At 43.0% G+C, this 21,947-nt stretch overlaps 2 protein-coding genes across 4 annotated transcripts in view; both read right to left on the bottom strand.

Annotated features, from left to right (window-relative positions):
* Positions 1-3,364: 3,364 nt before the first annotated feature.
* On the bottom strand, positions 3,365-13,447 carry rlim (ring finger protein, LIM domain interacting). Of its 3 annotated transcripts, XM_037540733.1 has the most exons (5): positions 12,878-12,958; positions 11,863-11,952; positions 11,180-11,381; positions 7,282-7,479; positions 3,365-7,168 (listed from the first exon to the last, which is right to left on the bottom strand). In XM_037540733.1, the coding sequence occupies exons 2-5, from the start codon at positions 11,911-11,913 to the stop codon at positions 5,538-5,540; spliced, it is 2,082 nt and encodes a 693-aa protein (XP_037396630.1). In that variant the 5' UTR covers positions 11,914-11,952; positions 12,878-12,958; the 3' UTR covers positions 3,365-5,537. The 3 variants fall into 3 exon arrangements, with proteins under 3 accessions (XP_037396630.1, XP_017574305.1, XP_037396631.1); XM_017718816.2 differs by lacking the exons at positions 11,863-11,952; positions 12,878-12,958 and adding an exon at positions 13,163-13,447; XM_037540734.1 differs by lacking the exons at positions 11,180-11,381; positions 11,863-11,952; positions 12,878-12,958 and adding an exon at positions 9,869-10,519.
* Positions 13,448-19,326: 5,879 nt separating this feature from the next.
* nexmifb (neurite extension and migration factor b) overlaps positions 19,327-21,947 on the bottom strand; it is a 99,862-nt gene continuing 97,241 nt past the window's right edge. The window contains exon 4 of the mRNA XM_037540732.1: positions 19,327-20,270. The gene's annotated coding sequence lies outside the window, so the exon portion shown is untranslated. The remainder of the gene's footprint in view (positions 20,271-21,947) is intronic.

The following is a 21,947-nucleotide window of genomic DNA, read 5'->3' as shown; positions in this document are numbered from 1 at the left end:
TTTAGAATATGCCATCTTTTGTCACACTGCTTCAGAAACTTTACATCACATCTCTCCACTCATATTACTATGCACTACCATTTTGATTCTACATTTACATTATAATATAATATACATTATTTTCATTAAACATTTTATTTTGCACTGGTACTTCATGTTCATGCATCCATGGAGGTCATATTGCACAACTCTTAACATGGGTTATCATTACGGTATATAGTCAGTAGTTAATTCACTGGAGGAGACTTGCCAATTACATAGTATTTATGCTAATTATTCTTATTTTTGTAGTGCACATTATTTTTGTTCTACTATACTTTATTTTATAATTTACCGTTACTTCCTCTTTATGCATCCGTATTCATTTTGTCCATGCTTTGCTCTTTGCTGTGCTTTGTACTTCGTACTGCTGCAATAGAAGACTTTCCCTCAGGGATTATTCACGCGATCTATCTATGTAAATCATACAAGTAATCTGGATTAACTGTATATACATATTTTAACCGCTATGTACCTCAGACTCACATATTTCATATATGAAAAAGTGTACAATTGAACATATACCTTTTATTTCATATTGCTGTACAAAATCTGTAATGGATGGACTTGAACGGTGCAACACTGGTGCATAGCCCATATTCAGCCTATATTCAATTGACCACACTACAAAGACGAGATATTTAATGTTCAAACTGATAAACTTTATTGTTTTTTGCAAATATTCACTCATTTTGAATTTGATGCCTGCAACACGTTCCAGAGAAGTTGGGACAGGGGCGTGTTTCCCACTGTGTTACATCACCTTTCCTTTAACACTCAATAAGCGTTTGGGAACTGAGGACACTGATTGTTGAAGCTTTGTAGGTGGAATTCTTTCCCATTCCTGCTTGATGTCCAGCTTCAGCTGCTCAGCAGTCCGGGGGGCTCCGTCGTCGTATTTTGAGCTTCATAATGCGCCACACATTTTCAATGGGAGACGGTCTGGACTGCAGGCAGGCAAGAAGAAAATTATGAGCCAACCACACTTTTATTTCCTCCCAGCAGTCAGTAAGTTGTGTGAGAGGGGTTGTTGACTGAGAAGTTGATGACAGTAATGATGGTGAAGAGCCAACTTTCAGGTAAAGTTGTAGGTCATCAGCATAGCAATGAAAAGAATTTCCATAGCGTCTGATAACATTGCCCAGTGGCAATAAATACAGAATAAAAAGGATGGGGGCCAAGGACCGATCCCTGAGGAACTCCACAGGTCACTGAGTGAGTCTGAGATCTGGCTTTCCCAAGCTCAACAAATTCTGTTCTGTCCATTAGATATGATTTAAACCAGTCCAATGCAGTGTCTTTGATGCCAATGATGTAACAGAGCCTGTTCAGAAGTATGCCGTGGTCAACAGTGTCAAATGCTGCAGACAGATCCAGGAGGACAAGAAGTGAAGGGGAGCCAGTATCTGCTGCCATTAATCGGTCATTTGTAACTCTGATCAGGGCAGTTTCAGTGCTGTGGGCAGAGCGGAAACCTGATTGGAACTTCTCAAAAAGATCATTATGCCTGAGATGATCCAGAAGACAGGCTGCAACTGTTTTCTCCAAGACCTTGGAGAGGAAAGGGAGGTTTGAGATTGGCTTGTAGTTTCCAATGACATCAGGGTTGAGGGAGTTTTTTTAGCCGTGGTTTAATCATAGCAGTTTTTAGAGCAATAGGAACTTGACCCTTTTGGAGAGAGTGATTTATTATGGTAGTAATCAGAGGACTAATAATGGCGATGTTAGCTTTCACCATGGCTGTGGGAAAGGGATCCAGATTACAGGTGGAACAGTTTGTGCCTCTGATCGTGTCTTCAATCTCTCTCTGTGAGACTACAGGGAAACAGCTCAGAGGCTCAGAGACCTCAGACTGTAACGAAGCTACCTGCTCAGGTATGGTGGAAGAGGTTGATAATGCACCGCGAATTGTGTCAATTTTCTTTGAGAAGAAAGTCAGAAATTCATCACACTGCTCATGTGTGGTTTTAAGTGGCGGGAGAGCTTGGGGTTTGAGGAGGAGGTTTATTGTTGAAAACAGCCGTCTGGAATTTCCCGTTCCATTTGTAATAATTTTGGAGTAATACTGCGAGCGAGACACTTTGAGAGACCTTGACTAGGACTTCTGATGCTCACGATAGGCGATCCTGTGAACAGTGAGCCCGGAAGCTTTATAACATCGCTCAAGAACACGACCAGCTGTCTTCATTCTCCGTAGATTTTCAGAGAACCAGGGAGCAGATCGAGAGAAAGTGACCACTCTAGATTTGACAGGGGCATGACAATCCAGAACACTGGATCCAACACCCATACTATTTGGGTGGTGGATCATTCTCAGCACTGCAGTAACACTGATGTGGTGGTGGTGTGTTAGTGTGTGTTGTGCTGGTCTGAGTGGATCAGACACAGCAGTGCTGCTGGAGTTGTGTCCCCTCACTGTCCACTCTATTAGACACTCCTACCTTGTCGGTCCACCTTGTAGATGTAAAGTCAGAGACGACAGCTCATCTGCTGCTGCACAGTTTGTATTGGTCATCCTCTAGTCCTTCATCAGTGGTCACAGGACGCTGCCCTTTTTAAAATTTTTGGTTGGTGGACTATTCTCAGTCCAGCAGCGACACTGCTGTGTCTGATCCACTCAGACCAGCACAACACACACTAACCCACCACCACCACGTTAGTGTTACTGCAGTGCTGAGAATGACCCACCACTCAAACAGTACCTGCTCTGTGAGGGTCCATGGGGGTCCTGACCACTGAAGAACAGGGTAACAGAGTATCAGAGAAACAGATGGACTACAGTCTGTAACTGTAGAACTACAGAGTGCAGCTATACAGTAAGTGGAGCTGATAAAGTGGACAGTGAGCGTAGAAACGAGGATCATATTATGCCTCATCAGTGTGTGTTTATTTATACAAACACATACATGTGTGTGTATATATATATATATATATATATATATATATAGATAGATAGATAGATAGATAGAAGTACTACAAAGGGGTCTACACATCTAAAAATTTCACTCCCCTCTGTCCCTGTGTAAATGATGTGACAAACATGATTTGATTTTATTTGAAGTCTATATGGGACTTGAAAACAAACTGTTTTAGGCAGTATTTTTACAGGGATACAGTTTATACTTCCATTAATTATTACCTACATTAGTACACAAGTACACAACTGAAGGAGCAAACTTTAGCCTCAACATTTCATAGTATAACAGCTGCATTTGGGGAGATTCTGGACGTTCCCTAGGCTGCTGCACAGAGCCTTTCAGTGCAGAACATCAGCAGGAGTAGTTCACACCGCTATGTTGGTATTCCAGAGAAGCAAACAGGCCGCTGTGGTTGCACATATCTTTATTGTAATATACAAATAACAATGTGGCTTGATGAAGCCAGAACAGACTAGTTTGTAGCTGCTTCTCAGCTCAGCAGACTGTGGAAATGTCTAATGTCCAATGATCCTGGAGAAAAACCGGTGGTGCAAAACACATCACCTAAAGAACCAAGTGGCAACGAATGTGAAGTCAACATAGAAGCCAAATCCCTCAAACCACAACTTTAGGAAGAGCTCTACTGATGAAAACCACCTCTGGAACTCGATGTTCTCCAGCTCGATTTAAGACAGAAGCGCAAGCCCACATGCCATCTCCTGAGGTTCAGAAGATCATTCCATGACTCATTCGGGTTAATAATAGAGCAAACTGAATACAGGGTGGAAAAACAACATGAGAAAATACTGACAATGTGCAGAACAAGAATTAATTTCATGGTGAGTGGTCGAAGGAGCCTCACCTCATGGATTATTAAATGTCACCGTTCAAGACTCAGAAGTAAAGCCCGAGGAAAGATGTATGCTAGAGTCGATTTACACAACACACTGGTCTACAGTGCACAGTTGATGTGGTCAGTTTGTGAGCAGATCAGCATAATTCACCACAGTCGCCCCATCACAACTCAACAGTGAAAGAACAGAGACGAAGCCGGGGGAACTTATGAGAACGTAACACATTAATGCTCCTTAAAAACTTTAAATGAGTGAATTTGCCGTACAGAGTGACGAACAGGGTAAAAGGCAGCGAGGCCACCGTACTGCAAACCGGGTTGCGGTTGAGATGTAACTTGCATTTATTAAAGAGTTTTAATTTAACTATATTAAGGACGACTGGACTAGAGGTCGCATGCCAACAGTGCAAAATACAAACCTGCTGTGAACAGACGGTCATCATACTCCGAGTTAGGCTCCAGTGCACAAGCACCGAGATGATCGTGGGATTTTTCAGGTTGTCACTGATTCTATAGACTAGCTCTTCAACCACAAACTTTATTCTTTTATTCTCTTGAGAGGAAATCATAACACATAAAACCCTACTCTTGGATAATATGACAACTTTGATACCCTTCTAAGTGTTTGAGCTCGGCACGACAGTGTAGTGCTATTGCAATGTACAGAAACTGTAAAGAACCTTTGTTTTTCAGGCGATACGTCTTCAATTCTTCACAGTCTAGAGCAAGTTCATACAGGTCAAATTCTTTACAGTCTTCCCCGTTAGGAAATATTGCACTAACATCTGTGATATGTAGGCAAGTCTCCTCGATTCTGCGGTCGATGAAATGGTACGCTTATCTTTGTATACCACCGTCAAGGCTGAAAAGTCATGGAAGCAAATGCAATTGTATGGCAACAATGATTTGTCCTCAAATTTCCAATTACCCAATAATTTCTCCACAATATTAATGGATAACCATTCATAACAAATGTCTTATCCTGAAGTTCGCTTTTTATCCCTGAGGGACGATTACTTCTTTTTTTTTTTTTACCAGACAGATTATGCCAAGTTTAGTCAAAAAAAAAAAAAGAAAAAAAAAAAAAAAAAGTAAAAGAAAAAGATTTCTTTTTAGCTGTGTTTTAGTCCGTTAGACTAGGCCTAATCTGTGTCAGGAAACACAGGCCGAAGTGGAAGGAAAGGTTCTTGTTAAGCCAAACCCAAACCTAACCTATAAAAAAAAGCATTAAATAACATTAAAGTTTTCTACATTTATGTATAATTAAGTAATAATGACGCTGGTTAATGTTTGAGAACCTAACATTGTGGACATGAGTCGGACCCAAACAACACTTGCGATAATTCCCGGAAGAAAAAAAAAAAAAAAAAGTATATAAATAGATCCTTCAACCATCAAAACTCATGTAATCACATTGCACCCGAGCTCATGTACAAATGATTGGTTCTCAATTCTTGAAACTGTTACCTTTTTGGTGAACAATATTCAAAGGACTCTTCATCATCATGTGAGTCAATATTTCAAAGCAAGCAAAAGAAAAGGGTATTTCGTATAAACACGTCAAAGTATGTGCCACTACAAATGTACTCCGCACATCTGGTAAAACTTTCAATGGCTTAAAATAGGTTGGGTTTGACCGTGTCTGAGACACCTCACATCACAAAGTACCAAATGCTATTGTAAGGCGAAAGAATAATTGAAATATGATAGGAGACCCTGCACTACAGCTAGACGACGCTCTCGCGGTTGGCAGAAACGAGGACTGCCCTGCGGCAGATGGGGCAAGTAGAGTTCTCCGAAAGCCAGCGGTCGATACAGTGCACGTGGTATTCGTGAGAGCAGGGCAACTTGCGGAGCTTGTTACCTTCCGCATACTCTGTGATGCAGACGCTGCAGGTCTTGAACGCATCGCTCTCGCCGAAGTTGCGCATTGCGAGGTTGTCGATCTGCTCTTTGGTGAGGCCCCTGGGCTGGTCGTCATCTTCGTCATTGAGCAAGAAGAAATGTGCAAGTCGCAGAAAGGGCAGAGAGGCGGTCTCCTCGAGGCTAATGGCAGCTCGCGGCCTCTGCCTGCTCTCTCTCTGCTGGGAGGGTTCCGCACTTCCCTCCGTCTCCTCTGTTCGTGCTTCTGTGGCATCACCCTCGTTTGAGCCTCCGGCACTAGCAACGGGAGCATCAGGTACAGAAGAAGCGCTGGCAGTGTCGGGATTTCCCGGCGTGTCGGGGAGATCTGTAGAGGGGTTGGAACCGCGGTTTGAGTCTGAAGAGTCCGAATCGGAGTCCATAAAGTAGCTAAGTTCAGCAAAACCAGTCATGATCTGCCGGATCATTGACTGCAGAGCCAAAGAGGTGGCCTCACCAAGACCAGCATCAGAGATCCTCCTGATGGGAATGCGGATCGTGCTGACGTATGTCCTCACTCCTGCCCGCTCGGAACGGGAGAAGGTCCTGCGAAAGCCCCCGCGTTCGGTTTCATACAAGAAAGTGTTGTTGGAGGTCTGTGAACGAGAGCGGGTGCGGTTGGCAATGCTGTCTCTCTCTCGGTACTCACCTGGCCGCACCCTACGCACCTGCAAGTCCAGCATTATAGTCGGAGGACGCCGGCCTGAAGCTCCTGCTTCTCCAGCAGGAGCCTCCCCTTGCTGAGGTGCTGGAGGTGGCTCAGGATCTGCTACAGACTCCTGGCTTTCCACCTGGACGTTGCTCTGCCTAGACAAAACATGCAGCCGAGTCCTGGAACTGCCCTCTATCTGAGGAGCTGCTTCCAAAATGGGCTCGTGACTGCGAGAAGGCAGGCCACTGCGGGCCTGAGGAAGGCCGTCCAACTGGTCAAGGTTGAGAGGTAAACGACTCCTAGCTGTACGGGCCCTGGTTCTGCGCTGTTCCGGACTTGGGCTACGTGCTCTAATCTGGCCTCTACGTGGCTCTACTGGAGTAACAATTGGAGGGGTTAAAATCTCAACCGGTGGACTAGGTTGGCTGGTTACAGTTGGACTGTCAGGGACAGGGAGCTCAGGCTCCACCATGACAGCCATTTCCTCCACCACAGGCTCCTCGACCACCTCTGCTGTCTCCATGGGCACCTCAGGCTCAGACACAGGACCGTCTGGAGGGGCCTGGTCTCCTTCCAGCCGCTCTGCGTCAGTCTGCGTTTGCTGCTCGGCTATGTTGCGATTGACATTGATCTCCAAGCTGAAACGGAAGTCTCCACTACTTGGATTGGTTCGGCTCACCGCCCGCCACGACTGGTTGCCCCGATGACCACTTCTTGTGGTGTTGCCAGTCTGACGCACAGTGTTGAGCCAGTCGAGGAGAGTGTCGCCATTGGACGCTTCTTCTGTTCCCTCCGATACTGGAACTGAAGAAGAGAACAACTACTTTTCATAACTGGCTTCTCCAAAGAAATTCAACAGAAAAGCAGGTAACATACAACCAAGTAATTTGCATGTAAATCAGAAAATACCGACATACCTGGGGGCTGTTCACTATTGCCTTCAGGGCTGCTGCTGCTGCCGCCGGTGCTGGTGCTGCTGGTGCTGCTGCTGCCGGTGCTGCTGCTGCCGCCGCTGCCACCAACGCCGCCGCCGCTGCCGCCATCATTGTGCAGCTGCTCAGGGCCATCTTTGATTTGCTGAAGGCGGTTCGCCAACTCTTCCTCAGTAATCTCGCCTGATCAAAGAAACATATGTCTGTGATGAAGGTCATCAGTATTTTAATCCTTGACATAAGGGTTCCATATATGAGACAGCACATATGCTGGGCTGGCTGTCTAAAGACGGTTGCTGAGGCAAGTTGTCCACTTTATTCAACATCCCTCTGGATTAATTTTCATCAGTCGACAATAAAGATAAATGAGAGAAAGAAATAAACTTAATCCAGAGGGGGAAAAAAAAAAAACTTTGCAAACCTAAATATTGATATGACCACTGAAAATTATTATTATTATTATTATTATTATTATTAAAGACCAAAAAAACTTGTAAAATGCTGCATATCTGACTTTTTGCCTGCTAATAATGGCTAAGCCTGCTCATCAATTCTGAATGAAGTGCAAAGAAATGCAAGCAGACTTGTGTCATTATGGGAGGAACAACAAAAACAAACTGGAATTTACAAAAACCTTCCCGCTAGAACTGAAAACGTTAGTACCATGCATATGAGGTATTAGTGGGATTGATCTATTAATTCAATGATATCCAATTCTGGATCTGAATAGGTAACATGACAGCATCCGTTTTAGCCAAGCTGACAGCCAGTCAGCAACATGTTTACTTCTGCATCATCTAGCCCTTTATGGTGGGACATAAAAGCCTCCAATGCTTGAAGAAGAAAAAAATAAAACCAAACAATCAACTCCCAAACACTGCAATAAGAGGTTTTAAAAATCTCAACCATAACTAGAATTTCCATAAGGAGGTCCTTTGCACTGGAACAAACAGTGATTTTTCCTCAGTATACAACATTCAAGCGTGCCAGGACTGTTTCAGCTGTTTTGAGACCAAGTTTCCGTATCAAAAAGAGCAGGTTTTACACTGTTTGGTCAAACAATGGGAAGCCAAAGAAAGTGCAGTCACTTTCCTGATTGTCTGAAGCTTCAAGCAGTTACGTAGTGGCACACCAGATTAAGTGACTGAGGTTAGGGCTGGGCGATTAATCGAAACATTCAGAATCTCTAATCAGCGGAATCTTGCCCACGTTGGTCATTTTGATTTTTTATTTTTCTGTGAATTCTTTCCCGACTCTGCGTTCATGTACCGTCACCTTAAAAACTTACTACGGCGTGTGTGGTCACGTGACTCCGCCACGTCCACTCTGCGACATGAAAGCTAAGGCTACATTCACACAGCAGGTAAAAGTGGCCCAAATCTGATTTTCTCAGCAAATCCGATTGTTTGGCTGTTTAGACGATCTTTTAAATGTGATCTGTCTGCGACAGTCTGAACAGATCAGCTTCTAAACTGACCCAGGGGGGCAAAAGAACAGAGTCACTCCAGAGGTAAACAATCACAACTGCCAACGAACGCCAGCTTCATCTTCACCAGCATCACAGGAGCATCATGAAGCTTCACTGAGAGCTGAGCTCATCACCCAGAAGGTGTTAGAGCCGTAAAAAGGGCGCGGTCACTTCTTCGATTCACGTCCTCGGATTCTTTAAACTTCGCTTCCAGAGTTTTAACTGTTATTTGACGCTGCGGCCTCGTTCTCCTGCGGCCTCGTTCTCCTGCGGCCTCGTTCTCCTGCGGCCTCGTTCTCCTGCGGCCTCGTTCTCCTGCGGCCTCGTTCTCCTGCGGCCTCGTTCTCCTGCGGCCTCGTTCTCCTGCGGCCTCGTTCTCCTGCGGCCTCGTTCTCCTGCGGCCTCGTTCTCCTGCGGCCTCGTTCTCCTGCGGCCTCGTTCTCCTGCGGCCTCGTTCTCCTGCGGCCTCGTTCTCCTGCGGCCTCGTTCGGACATTTCTTTCAGAATCTCCTCAAACACGGAGGGTTTTGGACGAGTCTCTTCTCATTTCATGGAACAGAAATATCAGCCCAAATGTTCAAGTCTCAGCAGAGCGAAATTAGGACGAATGTGAGGTGGATCGACATAAAAGCCATGTGAATTTCAGTGTGGCTGTTGAGACAATTTACATTAAGATATGCAGAACATATTTACAGTACAAACCTGGTCAGTAAACTAAAAATAAATAAATATATAATCGTTCATTAATCGTAATCGAGGTAGGACATTCAACTGGTTAGAGGTCACATCGCCCAGCACTAACTGAGGTACAGACAGTCAACCCAGACATTTGTTGGAGAATTTCTATGATTTGCCAGTTTATAAGGACCAAATCCATGCAGCATACCCAAATATCGAAATGCCCTTCTCCTTGAGTGTTTAATTGGCGGAGCCTGATTATTCTACCGGACCATCAACCTCTCAAAGCAAAGTCGAATATGCAGAATTTCACCTGCTCTCCTGCTCACGCAGTGGGCTTAAACGCAGTATCCTGTACTGTGTACCAGTTGCTCAGAACAGCTTGTGAAACAGCAACAGGACAGTACTGAAAACCACTGCACTTACCAGGACAAGAACTGCCCATTCAATGCCATCTCCTGGCAGGGGCCTCGGCTAAGGGATGCTCCAAAATAACATTTCTTTCCACTGTCCTGGGACAGAAATGGACTGGGCGTCTTCAGGAGGTCCACAAAAGTGCTTGGTGGTTTTGTTTTAAGCACATAAACAACATTGAAACCACAGAAGTAAAACACAGCTACACACAAGGTGAGAAGGGGTTGGGTGAAGGGACGAGGACTGGAAGTATCTGTCCATTGCTCTCAGTATTATAGGCGAACCAATTCAAACTACTGTCTGTATCTTCTGTTCCTCTAATAACCGCTATAAAAAGGTCCACAACCTCTCAAGACCGTAAGCAGTCAACGCGTGCACAATTAGCCGAGCTGACAGCCAGTCAGCAACACGTCTTTATTTCTGCATCATCCAATTCTATATGGTGGGACGTAGGAGCATATAAGAGCATTTAACCTTCTTCCAGAGTTGACAAAGTTCTCCCACCGACAAAGTACTCAAGGTAGCATCATAAAATATTAGAAAACTGGTCGCACTGAAAGCAGGGAGCTTTGATCATTTGTCTCATGCGTCTATAATGAAGAAACAAATCTACCACTGCAAAATAATACATCAAATTACACAGATCAGGCGCGACTTTCTGACCACCTCCTCGTTTCTACGCTCACTGTACGTTTTACCAGCTCCGCTCTGTAGTTCTACAGTTACAGACTGGAGTCCATCTGTTTCTCTGATACTCTGTTACCCTGTTCTTCAGTGGTCAGGACCCCCATGGACCCTCACAGAGCAGGTACTGTTTGGGCGGTGGATCATTCACAGCACTGATGTGTTTGGGTGGTGTGTTAGTGTGTGTTGTGCCGGGATGAGTGGATCAGACACAGCAGTGCTGTTGATGAAGGACTAGAGGATGACCAACACAAACTGTGCAGCAGCAGATGAGCTGTCGTCTCTGACTTTACATCTACAAGGTGGACCGACAAGGGAGGAGTGTCTAATAGAGTGGACAGTGAGTGGACACAGTGTTTAAAAACTCCAGCAGCACTGCTGTGTCTGATCCACTCAGACCAGCACAACATACACTAACACACCACCCCCCAAACAGTACCTGCTCTGTGAGGGTCCATGGTGGTCCTGATGGACTACAGTCTGTAACTGTAGAACTACAGAGTGCAGCTATACAGTAAGTGGAGATGGTAAAGTGGACAACGAGCACAGAAACAAGGAGGTGGTCAGAATGTCATGCCTGACCGGTGTTAATACAGCATATAATACAAAAAAAAAAACACAGCTTTACAGCTTTGTTACCTGGGGTGCCAAGCAGATTGTTGTCCCTCATCAATCGGTAGTCTTCCTCACTCAGACTGTTCACAAACTGGTAAAAGGCCTCCTCTCTGTCCAGGCGGTCCCGCTGCTGCCTGCGTTGAGAGTCGGACTGTTCACTGCCCCCTTGTTCTGCATTGTCTGAGCTCTCCATGGCTGTTAAAGCCAAAATGACTGTCAGCACCACCTGGACACAAGCGGCCGAAGATTCACATTACAGAGATGCTCGTCAACAGAAGCACAAAAGGGATTGTTGTCATTAAGCAGTTTTGAATAAGTGTCAATCATCATGCAGATAGACAACATATATTCCTATACTTAGCAGATCAGCAGGATCTACAGGATGCAGTAAAAAGGTACTTATTTTTCTATTTTAAAGCATTTTGTGCCTTGATTCTTGCATCTCTCTCTCTCTCTCTCTCTAAATGAACGGTTCTGGGACAAGAAAAAGAAGGAAAGGCTGAACTGCTGTTAATGTGTTGTGATCATGGAATTGCTGTATAAATACCACATTATATAAAATATGTAAAATACATCCGCTGCTGTTGGAAGAAAACCTCCTTTCTCCATTTCTGTCGCTTTTCAGTTTGTGACATAACCTGAAACACTGCGTGCAAAGAGAAGCGATGGCCAAATACTTGGAAAACCGTCTGGTTCCATTGACTTGCATTGAAAGTAAAGCCTGAGTTTCCCCTTCTCCTGTGAAGTTGTGCGTGCATGCACGACCTCGACGATGCTCAGCCGAACAGCAGCAGAGCCTATGAAACGTACAGACACACCACAAGCTTTAATGAATCATTCACACGTTCAGCTTTTCAGCCCGGCGTCACCAACACGCACAAACCAGAGAGTTCTGGCCGAAAAGCCGCGTGAAATGTCCAAACTCCCTCACGATATTAACGGAACAGAGGGCAGCGGTCAGCGCGTCTGGGCTGTACCGTTAGGAGCACACCGCGGCCGGCGTTGTCCGCGGTGAGGAGGTTAAATCTTTCTGTGGAGGCTTTTAAAGACGCCCCGGCGAGAAATGGACACGGATCGCGAAGCTGCCTGAGGGACTGAAAACAAAATGGCATCACGGAAAAAACGGCGAACGGCAGCAAAGCTACGCGGTCGCCGTTAAAAGACCGCCTCGCTGTAAAGGTTTAAACGCGTATTCGCAGCGGAGATTTAGAGAAACGGGCGCTAAGTGAGAGAAACGGCGCCAGCAAGGCTGAAAACAAAATGGCATCAAGAAAAAAGGCCGACAGGCTCCTCCAGCCTGGCTAGCGCAGCCAGGCTAACCGCTAAGCTAACCGGAGCCGAAGAGCAGCGACGCCGTCCAGGGCGGCTGATCCAATTAGCCGAGCGGCTAATTAACGTAAACAAGTTGTGCCCGTTTTGTCCGGCTAATGTTAGCCAGCCGACGCTAACCTGACCGAACTAAGCTATTTTTACAGCGGCGGACAAGGCAGCGCAGCTAAGCTAAGCTAAGCTAAGCTAAGCTACACAATCACCGGCCACAAATGTTTGTTGTCAACAACAGCGGCGCCTTTCACCGCCACCGGACACCAGACAGGCTGGCCGCTGCACCAGCGCCGGATCCTCACAGCAGATTCATCAACTTAAAGCGGGTCAGCGCTGAGAGGGACGAACCGAAACCGATCGGATCGACGGCAAAGTGACCGAAGCAGCCGCATCACTCACTCGGTAGCCTTAGCGGTCGAGCTAACGGCGCTGCGCTGCTTCTCAAGCCGACAGAGCGGCCGTGTGGGCTCGGTAGCTGAGCCCCCCAGCTGGCTGGCTGGCTGGCTAACCAAGGTGAGCCCACATTCCCGAGCGACTCCGCGGCCCCTCGGACCGCGTTAGCGAGCCAGCCAACAACAAAACAACGGTAGAGGTGAACCGAGTACCCAGCGCGCTAGCTTCCCTATCCGCTCAGCTAACCGAGCTAACGCTGCCTTCACAGCCGGACCGCTGGCGAGCCCGTACCTTTCGCGATCCGCTGGTATTTCCCGCTGCTCGCCGACCCGCTCTCTGTAGCTGCGGACGTCTGTATTAAACTCGAACCCGTCAGTCTCTTTAATCCGAGCGGCAGGAGTCCGTTTTCTCCACCATCCGTTTGTCAGACCGTCTGTAATCGAACGTCTCGATTCCGGTGTACCGGAGTCGTGGGAATACACAAGGCAAGATAAAAGTCGCGGGGAAGCGACTTTTATTTTATTTTTCTTAAATACACGGTACCCCCCCCCAAAAAAAAATTACATCAATGAAAACCCAAAACGTGTAACACACACATTACACAAAACGTGTAGAAACTAACCAAGATTATTATTTGTTTATGTCTTTCAGGTTGAACCGTGAAACGAAAGGGCTTTTTGTGTGTTAGAATATGCCCAAACACAGCCAAACAGAGTAAAACTCAATAACATCACAGCAGATTTGGACATGGCACAGAAAACTCAGAGCAAGGCTGTCTGTGGGGGGCAAAGGGATCTGGACGACCACCAGTGTAGAAGATATAACATTTGTGAGGCCGTGAAATCGGTTATAAAATCTACATCCCTCTGAATTTCCTGTTCGAGTGTTTTTAAACAGATAAATCAACACGAAGCCTGTTTAACTCCGTTTGTAACATGCAGTTACTCAGATATTCACATCTCAAGTGAGGTCAGTGTGTTTTTGGACACCCTTACGCTGTTTAGGGGAGTCTGCATAGTTAAACGCAAACTGAGATCATTACATATCTGTAGACAGATAGACAGACAGGTAGACATAGATAGATAGACAGATATAGACAGACAGGTACACATAGATAGATAGACAGATATAGACAGACAGGTAGATAGACAGACAGACAGATAGATGGATAGATAGACATACAGACAGATATATATACATAGATAGACAGACAGACAGATATACAGACAGATAGATAGACAGACAGACAGATTGATAGACAGACAGACAGATATAGATAGACAGACAGATATAGATAGATAGATAGATAGATAGATAGATAGATAGATAGATAGATAGACAGACAGACAGATAGACAGATAGATAGATAGACAGACAGACAGATCGATAGATAGACAGACAGACAGACAGCCAATGAGAGGACTGACTGATATTATAATTCACCTTACAAAACGTATTAATAAATATGCATTATACATAGATTTTGATATATGATAATCATTTATTTAGAATATGTTGTTAAAGTTGGCTGCTCAAGCTTTGTTCAGGTGTGGTGTGCTTTGTCATTTACATACAGCCGTGTTGTTAATATTAATGTTTTTTACATGTGTAGGTGTATGACTGTCTATTTTATTGATCCTGTTAAATTTGTAAATTAGTGCGAAATCAGTCTTTGACTGTGAAGCACTAATTATAATAATAACAATAATAATAATAAAACTACTTCTAAGCTTGATATGACTGAAATGTCACTGACGTTTACAGCACTCCACCTCCAACCCAAAATAAGATACCCTGAACATCTGGACGAGGGAGGAAACATGATTCAGAGATTAAAGTGAATAATATTTTTTAATATCAGGTGTAAACAAGCTCTTATTGCTGGCGTCTGTGCTTCCAAACACACTCGGAGTAAAATAAGGCTTGTGACACTTTGAAAATCCTTAAAGTTAAAACGACCCAGTAAAAGATTACAATTTGTATTTGTTAATAAACATTCATTTTATTATTCTGAATGTAATGCTAATCTGGAGAGGACGACCTGTAATTTGTATTTTTATTTTATTTTTATTTTTTTTAGCCTCCCTAAGCTCCCTGTGCCCTCCTGGCTTAAAGCAAAGCCTAACAAAATATTGAATACAGTTTAAATTCTTAATAAGAAAATGTAGCTCGTTGTAGCTTTTGTTTATTTCTACGCCAGATGTATGTTGGGCTCTTCAGAACGAATACGTGTTTGCTGGGTTTCGTTTTTATTGAATTTTTTTAAAAGAACTTTTATTTTGAAATGCTAAGATGTTGCAACAGGATGTCGGCTTGCGTCTTTAATATTTACTGATCTTATATTAATAATAACTCTTTGAGCCACTTCTGACCATCAGAGCAAGTGAATACTCGCATATGGACGCTGATTCATGTCTTAATGATCATAAATGCTCGTTTTATCTTTCTGTTTAAGCTCCAGGCTGACGCTGAGGCCGCTTTGCTAGCATTAGCCGTGTAGCCGCCTGTCTTTCAGAGCAACAGGAGAAAAAAAGCCGTTTATAAAAACACAAAACGATGCTGTGTCACCAGCAAAGTTCATAAAGTGTCTTCATAAATCACTAAAATATGGAAATGATATAGATCATAAGGATATGTGCTGCGTTCACCACCGCACACTGGCGCATTAAACAGCCTGCGTATAAACCGCTGCGCCACAGTTAAAAGTCCCTGTTTGTAGCGTTGATTCCTCACTGTGCGAAACTCCACCAGCATTTTGAGTAAAATATCCTTACAGAGTAAATATGTTTGGCTTTTTTTATTTATAATTGCTTATATTGTTATTTTTTGTGATTGTTTATATTTGTATCTGATTTTTTTTTTACTGTTAGTGCTATATATGTTGTTTATATAGTAAACTGTAAACCTTGTTAAGTCATTAATAATCTTAATTACTTGTTTCTTTTCTTCCTTGCTCTAAATTTGCTGCTATAGGTCTGAGAATTTCCCCCTCTTATACATTAGCATGTAAAGTAGAATAGTGGTTCTTTATATCATTCTTTTATATATTTTATAATATATAGAAATATAATTTAGAATTCTTTATATTGTTAACTCCTCACCATGCCTTGTGTGATGTAAGCCAGTCATAGGCTGGAGGTTAGGGAGCTGGCCCTGTGACCGGAAGGTCGCCGGTTCGATCCCCAGAGCCAACAGTACGTGACTGAGGTGTCCTTGAGCAAGACACCTAACCCCCAACTGCTCCCCGGGCGCTGTGGATAGGGCTGCCCACCGCTCCGGGCAAGTGTGCTCACTGCCCCCTAGTGTGTGTGTATGTGGTGTTTCACTGCACTGATGGGTTAAATGGGGAGGTGAAATTTCCCTGTTTGTGGGACTAATAAGAGTCTCTTAATCTAATCTTGTGCAATATTCCATGTGAATTTTGGGAAATATCTATTTATAATTCTTTATATTGATATAATTCTTTAAAATGTGTCTTTTTCGATTCAATCATTGCTTAAAAATTTTAAACAAAGTTAAAAATACACGTTAATAATTTGTAAAGATTTGAATATAAAGATGAATATGAATTATAATGTTCTTATAATGTTTTACTTTTTAAATTAGTCTTATTTATATAAAATAGATATTTATATTTAATATGTATTTTTTTGTGTACATTCTCTTGTTATGCATGTGTTCAAGCACACTGTTACAAATACTATGTACGACGAATATGATTCAATAAAATTCAATAAAAAGACTCTGAGAGTTAAACAGGCCGACGTCACCCGCTGTTCCAATTGAAGGCCGTTTAAAGTGTGATGCCACCAGTCTTCCAAAATTTCGACACAGTTAAACCATCAAGATGTATTCAAAGTCACTCGAAGTAGTTTGAAATGAAACGTCCCGTTCTAGAGAAACTTACACAGACAGAGCTGTTCACAGTGGTGGTGATAGGAACCAGACGTCATGTCTTGAAAAACGTCCTTGCGAAGAAGCTGCCTGATGCCTGAGGATGGTGTTTTATCATGGTTTTGTCATAAGATTATTGTGGAAAACGCTTTAAAAAGCACATTTTTTCAGATTCACTATTTCACCTTCAACATCACATATAAAAACTCAGACGTGTAGATTCGCCGGTCGATTTGTAAGCAGGTAAAATGGCTTTATTCACACTTATTGGCTCTGTTCCACATCAAACCACTCTGAATGACTTTCTCTGAGCAATTTAATTGTGCATAAAGTTTTAAATATTGGTGGAATTAACACAAAAACACGAAACCAGCCTTTTAACCAGACAAGCTTAATAACAATCTTTTGCATGGCTGATTCTCCTTTTACTCCACAACCAGTTTATTATGTTTCTTTAACCTCTTCAGCTCCTCGGGACCACCGGTGGTTCCAAACCGCGCTTGGTCATGTTCCTCATAGCGTTCCTATTCCATGAGCTCCATTCAGAAGCTGGGCGTCGTGTGAGGCTGTAGCTCTTCTCTCCAGTCTAATAGACGGTGACGTCATTTTAAACCCTTATAATAAAAGAAGCTGAACTCAGTTTGTTTTTCTACTGAAAGTCGAGCCGTTTTTCCCCAAATCTGGGCTCTAAACTATAAACAGACGGCGTCTCTTCAGTGATCTGCTCTGGAAACATCACAAAGAGCGGCGCAGATTTTTGGACTTTAGCAGTGAATTGTGAGGATATAGTGATATGTGGAGATCATAGAACACACGATCTGTTAATCTGAGGAGCTTTTACAAAATAAATAAATAAATAAATAAGTACATTTATTTCATGCAGTTACTGAATAATCTGCCTTACGATTTGGTGGCGAAAATTCAGATGGACAAACCAAAATATACCCTGGAGAATAAGAGGCTAAACAGTTTGGAGATCATCATAAATCGTGAATGATGCTCCAGTGTGAGCTACATGTGCCTACCTGGTAATCTGAGGGCCTACTACAGCACATCTAGGCATCTGGACGGCTTCACTGTTTATATATAGTGTTTATGCCTATTTCTAGTGTCTGGTCTCCGGTTGTTCTGGTCATTTCCCCCGCCCTGGATGTTTAAAGGGGCACATCGGTCAAAATGAAAGAATCTATCGTTACTACATCTGCTGTAAACACGCCTGCACACCTCCCACAGCAGTGCCACAGCAGCCTCTAGAGCTAGAATTCCCAGTATAAAGGCCAGAAAAACGTCCTCCTGATGGTCTTGAAGGCAGGAGGAGCCTTAAAAAACCTAATGGATTTACAAACAGGCTAATGTTACTGCAAAGTTGCCAAATATGCTTTTAAGTTTATCAGGATTGTGTATGGCTGGCGGGGGTTTCCAGCGCTTGTGTGAGGCATTTTTGCCGTGTATGGTGGGTGTAGTGATGGACACAAACAAAAGGATACAAAATAGTGACTTCTGTAAAACTAATGATGCTGAGGGCTGCACGATATTACAGAACAACAAGAAGCAATGTAACAAATGGCAAGTTTAGGCTGGAATGACCCATATGGATGGTCTAAAGAGGTTCTGAGTGCTGGGCCCTATTATAGAAATAACTGAAATGTTTTTTTTAAGCCTGCCCAATTTCATTATCAAGGTCCAAACAGTGTAGATGTTCCCTCAAATCTCCAGCAGTGGGTTTAAGGTCTGATTGTGAAGCTTAAATCAGTTTTTCCAGGTGAAAAGTTGGTATTTGTTCCTTTTTAGGGGGAGTTGTGGGCTGGAGGTTAGGGAATTGGCCCTGTGATCGGAAGGTCGCCGGTTCGATCCCCAGAGCCGACAGTCCATGACTGAGGTGTCCTTGAGCAAGACACCTAACCCCCAACTGCTCTCCGGGCGCCGTGGATAGGACTGCCCACCGCTCCGGGCAAGTGTGCTCACTGCCCCCTAGTGTGTGTGTGTCTGTCTGTATTCACTAGTGTGTATGTGGTGTTTCACTGCATGGGTGGGTTAAATGCGGAGGTGGATTAAAAAAAAGTATCACTTAACTTTTCAGAGCCGAATGTTTTAAAACAGAGCAGTAGAATAAAGGCCCGGAGGCGAGGCGAGGCGAGGCGGGGTGTGTGGAGTCAGTCCAGCTTAGAACACATCATTTCAGTGGATTATGGTTCAGTTATGTTCCCTGACTAAAGGCACTGAGATGGAGCCTTGAGGGAACCACCCCAGTGACCAGAGGGGGACTGACCCAGAGACAGTCTAGAAGCTTTATTTCGGAGACTAATGGGACTAAAGGCCTCACAATACTTACAAATAACTATATTCAACAACTCCTTTGCTTCAACACTTGTTGCCACGTATTAATTCAGCGTCTGGATTAGACCAATCAGTGAGGCTGTAAATAAGGACAGTTTAGTGGCGTCCAGTGCACCCCCATATCAAATGTTCATTAGGCCTCTCATTAAGATCAGCACATCAGGTGAAGCGATCCAGCAATAAGATTCGGGCAGGTACAGAACAAAACGGACAATTTCCAAAAGCAGCATTCAAAATCTCAATTTAATTTGTATATTTACTCCATAAACATTATTACAAAACTCAGCAAGTTACCAATATTACATTATCACCATACAGGCGGGTTCACAAATATTTAAAACCTTTGCAACAGTTACAACATAAACAAAATAATACTAGAATAATTTACATGAAAAATCTATAAAACAGCAAGTGGTTCACAAATTTTCTTCATTTTTTTTCTTCATTTTTCTTTCTTTGCCTATTTGTGTTTTCCACAATAACACATTACTCCCACAACAAGGTCAATTTCCTCGTACAAAACTCCCAACAAAAATGTAGATTTTTTTTTTGTTTGTTTGTTTGCTTGTTACTTAATATTTTGGTTTTTAAAACCAGAAACCTTTTCGTTATACATCCTTTTCACTGCCTACAGAGGCGCAAAAAAGGTTACTCACACACACTAATACTTCACAGCACTTTCTAAGAAAAATATACACTTACAAAATATGTTACAAATTGGCACAGAGAAAAATATACAGTATTTTTGTCATGTCAAGAGTTCGTTAAGAATCCCTCTGGTATCAACTCTAGACAATATTTATAAAGCTCAATACTCTTTTCAACAAAAAGGCAAAAAGGAATCCCAATTAATGTCAAATAATTATGGTGTGAATACATCAAACATAACCATATATTATACATTCATAAAGAGAGGATTAGGGTTCTGTCTTTCTATATTTTCTCTTTTTTTTCCTTTTTTTTCTGTTTTGTTGTATCTGGGAAGAAAAAGAAAAAGGTCTGCTTTCTTAGCACCAGTAAGAGGAGGCAGCTCAACAGTGGCACACTGTACAAATCTTGAAGTACATTCAATTGATAATAGGCAGAAACAAGAAGGCAGGCAAGTGGGCGCCACGGCCCGTGTGCAGTTTTCCCCTCACCAGCATGTCCTGGTCCTGAACATGGCAAGCTGGAAAGAACAGACAGAGGCAGAAGGATACAGAGCAAAACTGTGTTATGGTAACATTTCGGAGTAAGGAAGGAACGTGCATCCCCATCGGCCCACAGTTCCCAGCTTGGTAAATCCCTATTTAGAATACGTTTATATTTTAAACAGCCCGTATCATGGAAAACCAAAAAAACTTTGGAATAAATGTTTGATGTATTATGTAAACACTGTTAACGTATCAAAATGTACAATAAACTCCCCATAAAGTCCATACAGTCCATATAACACTGCTGTCGGAAGAAACCGCATCTCCAAAACGGCGACTTTACAGGAGAAGCAAAAAACCCGCTTTACTTTTAATGCAAGTCAAGGGAACCAGAATTTTTCTCAAGTCATTTTGGGTCGTTTGTTTTAGTCCATTCATCATGAAATTTACACACCGTGTACAGGGCAAGAGGTTTTTTCAAATTAGGTCAAAAACTGAAAAACAACAAAAACGTTGATACGAGGTTCTTCCGACAGCAGCGATACGGAAACTAAGCTGCATTTTGAAAATAACTGTTTTTGTGATGTCATGAAAAAGAGTGCATTTCGGAACAAAACCTCGTACCTCCAAAAACTCTCTTTACTTATAACGGAAGTTAATGTAATTTTTTTCCCCACAAGGAATTTTAGAGCTTTTTTTTGTTGTTGGTTCATTTATTTTGAAATTTTAACACAATGTAACGGCGGCAGGCGTCTTCAGATCATCTTAAAAACATGAAAAACAAAAACAGGGATACTAAGTTGTGTTCCAACAGCGACGATCCATTCAGATGTTCAGCCTACGGCGGTTTAGCCCCGCCCATTTACAGTCAAATTAAAAGCTGTGCTTCAGCCTAGACCGAGTTTTAAACCGCTGCTGTCAGAAAAAAGACCTCGTATCTCCGTTTTTCAGTTTTGGATATAATTTAAAAATGTTGCCCTTTACATTGTGTGTGAATTTCATGAAGGATGGATGAAAGGAAACGGCTCATAATTACTTGGAAAAATGTCTGGTTCCATTGACTTACAGTAAAAGTAAAGTGTGTTTTTTCTTCTTTTTCTGTAAAGTTTCCATTTCTAAGACACGAGGTTTCTTTCCGACAGCAGCGAAATAATGCACAGCCGATCATTTCCACATCTGACGTCATTTACAGACAGAACTCACCAAAAAGCCTGTTTAACTCTAAATAATAAAGAGAGGTCATGTAGAAATGAATGTTCGCTGGTTTTGGTGCATGAAAACATACAAACGTCATAACTGGACCTCAGGGAATAAAACAGAGCAGAAGAAACCCGCAGGACAGGATGGGCCCTTCATATCAGGCAATTATTAGAAAATAAGTAATGTTGATGTGCAAATACGCTTGTGTAGCCAATAAGGTAGAGAAGAAAAACGACCAAATGTAGCCCCTTTCACGTCTTGATAGTCAGATGTTTGCATGTTTACATTTTAGAGATAAACAGTGACCACAGTTCAATCAATTTACCTGGTAATTTATAGGCCCATTATACACTGATCAGGTATAACGTTCTGACCACCTCCTTGTTTCTACGCTCACCGTCCACTTTATCAGCTCCACTTACTGTATAGCTGCACTCTGTAGTTCTACAGTTACAGACTGTAGTCCATCTGTTTCTCTGATACTCTGTTACCCTGTTCTTCAGTGGTCAGGA

Source organism: Pygocentrus nattereri, chromosome 8, assembly GCF_015220715.1.
Source record: "Pygocentrus nattereri isolate fPygNat1 chromosome 8, fPygNat1.pri, whole genome shotgun sequence".
Taxonomy (NCBI): Eukaryota; Metazoa; Chordata; class Actinopteri; order Characiformes; family Serrasalmidae; genus Pygocentrus; species Pygocentrus nattereri.
This window is presented reverse-complemented; position numbering and strand designations above follow the sequence as displayed.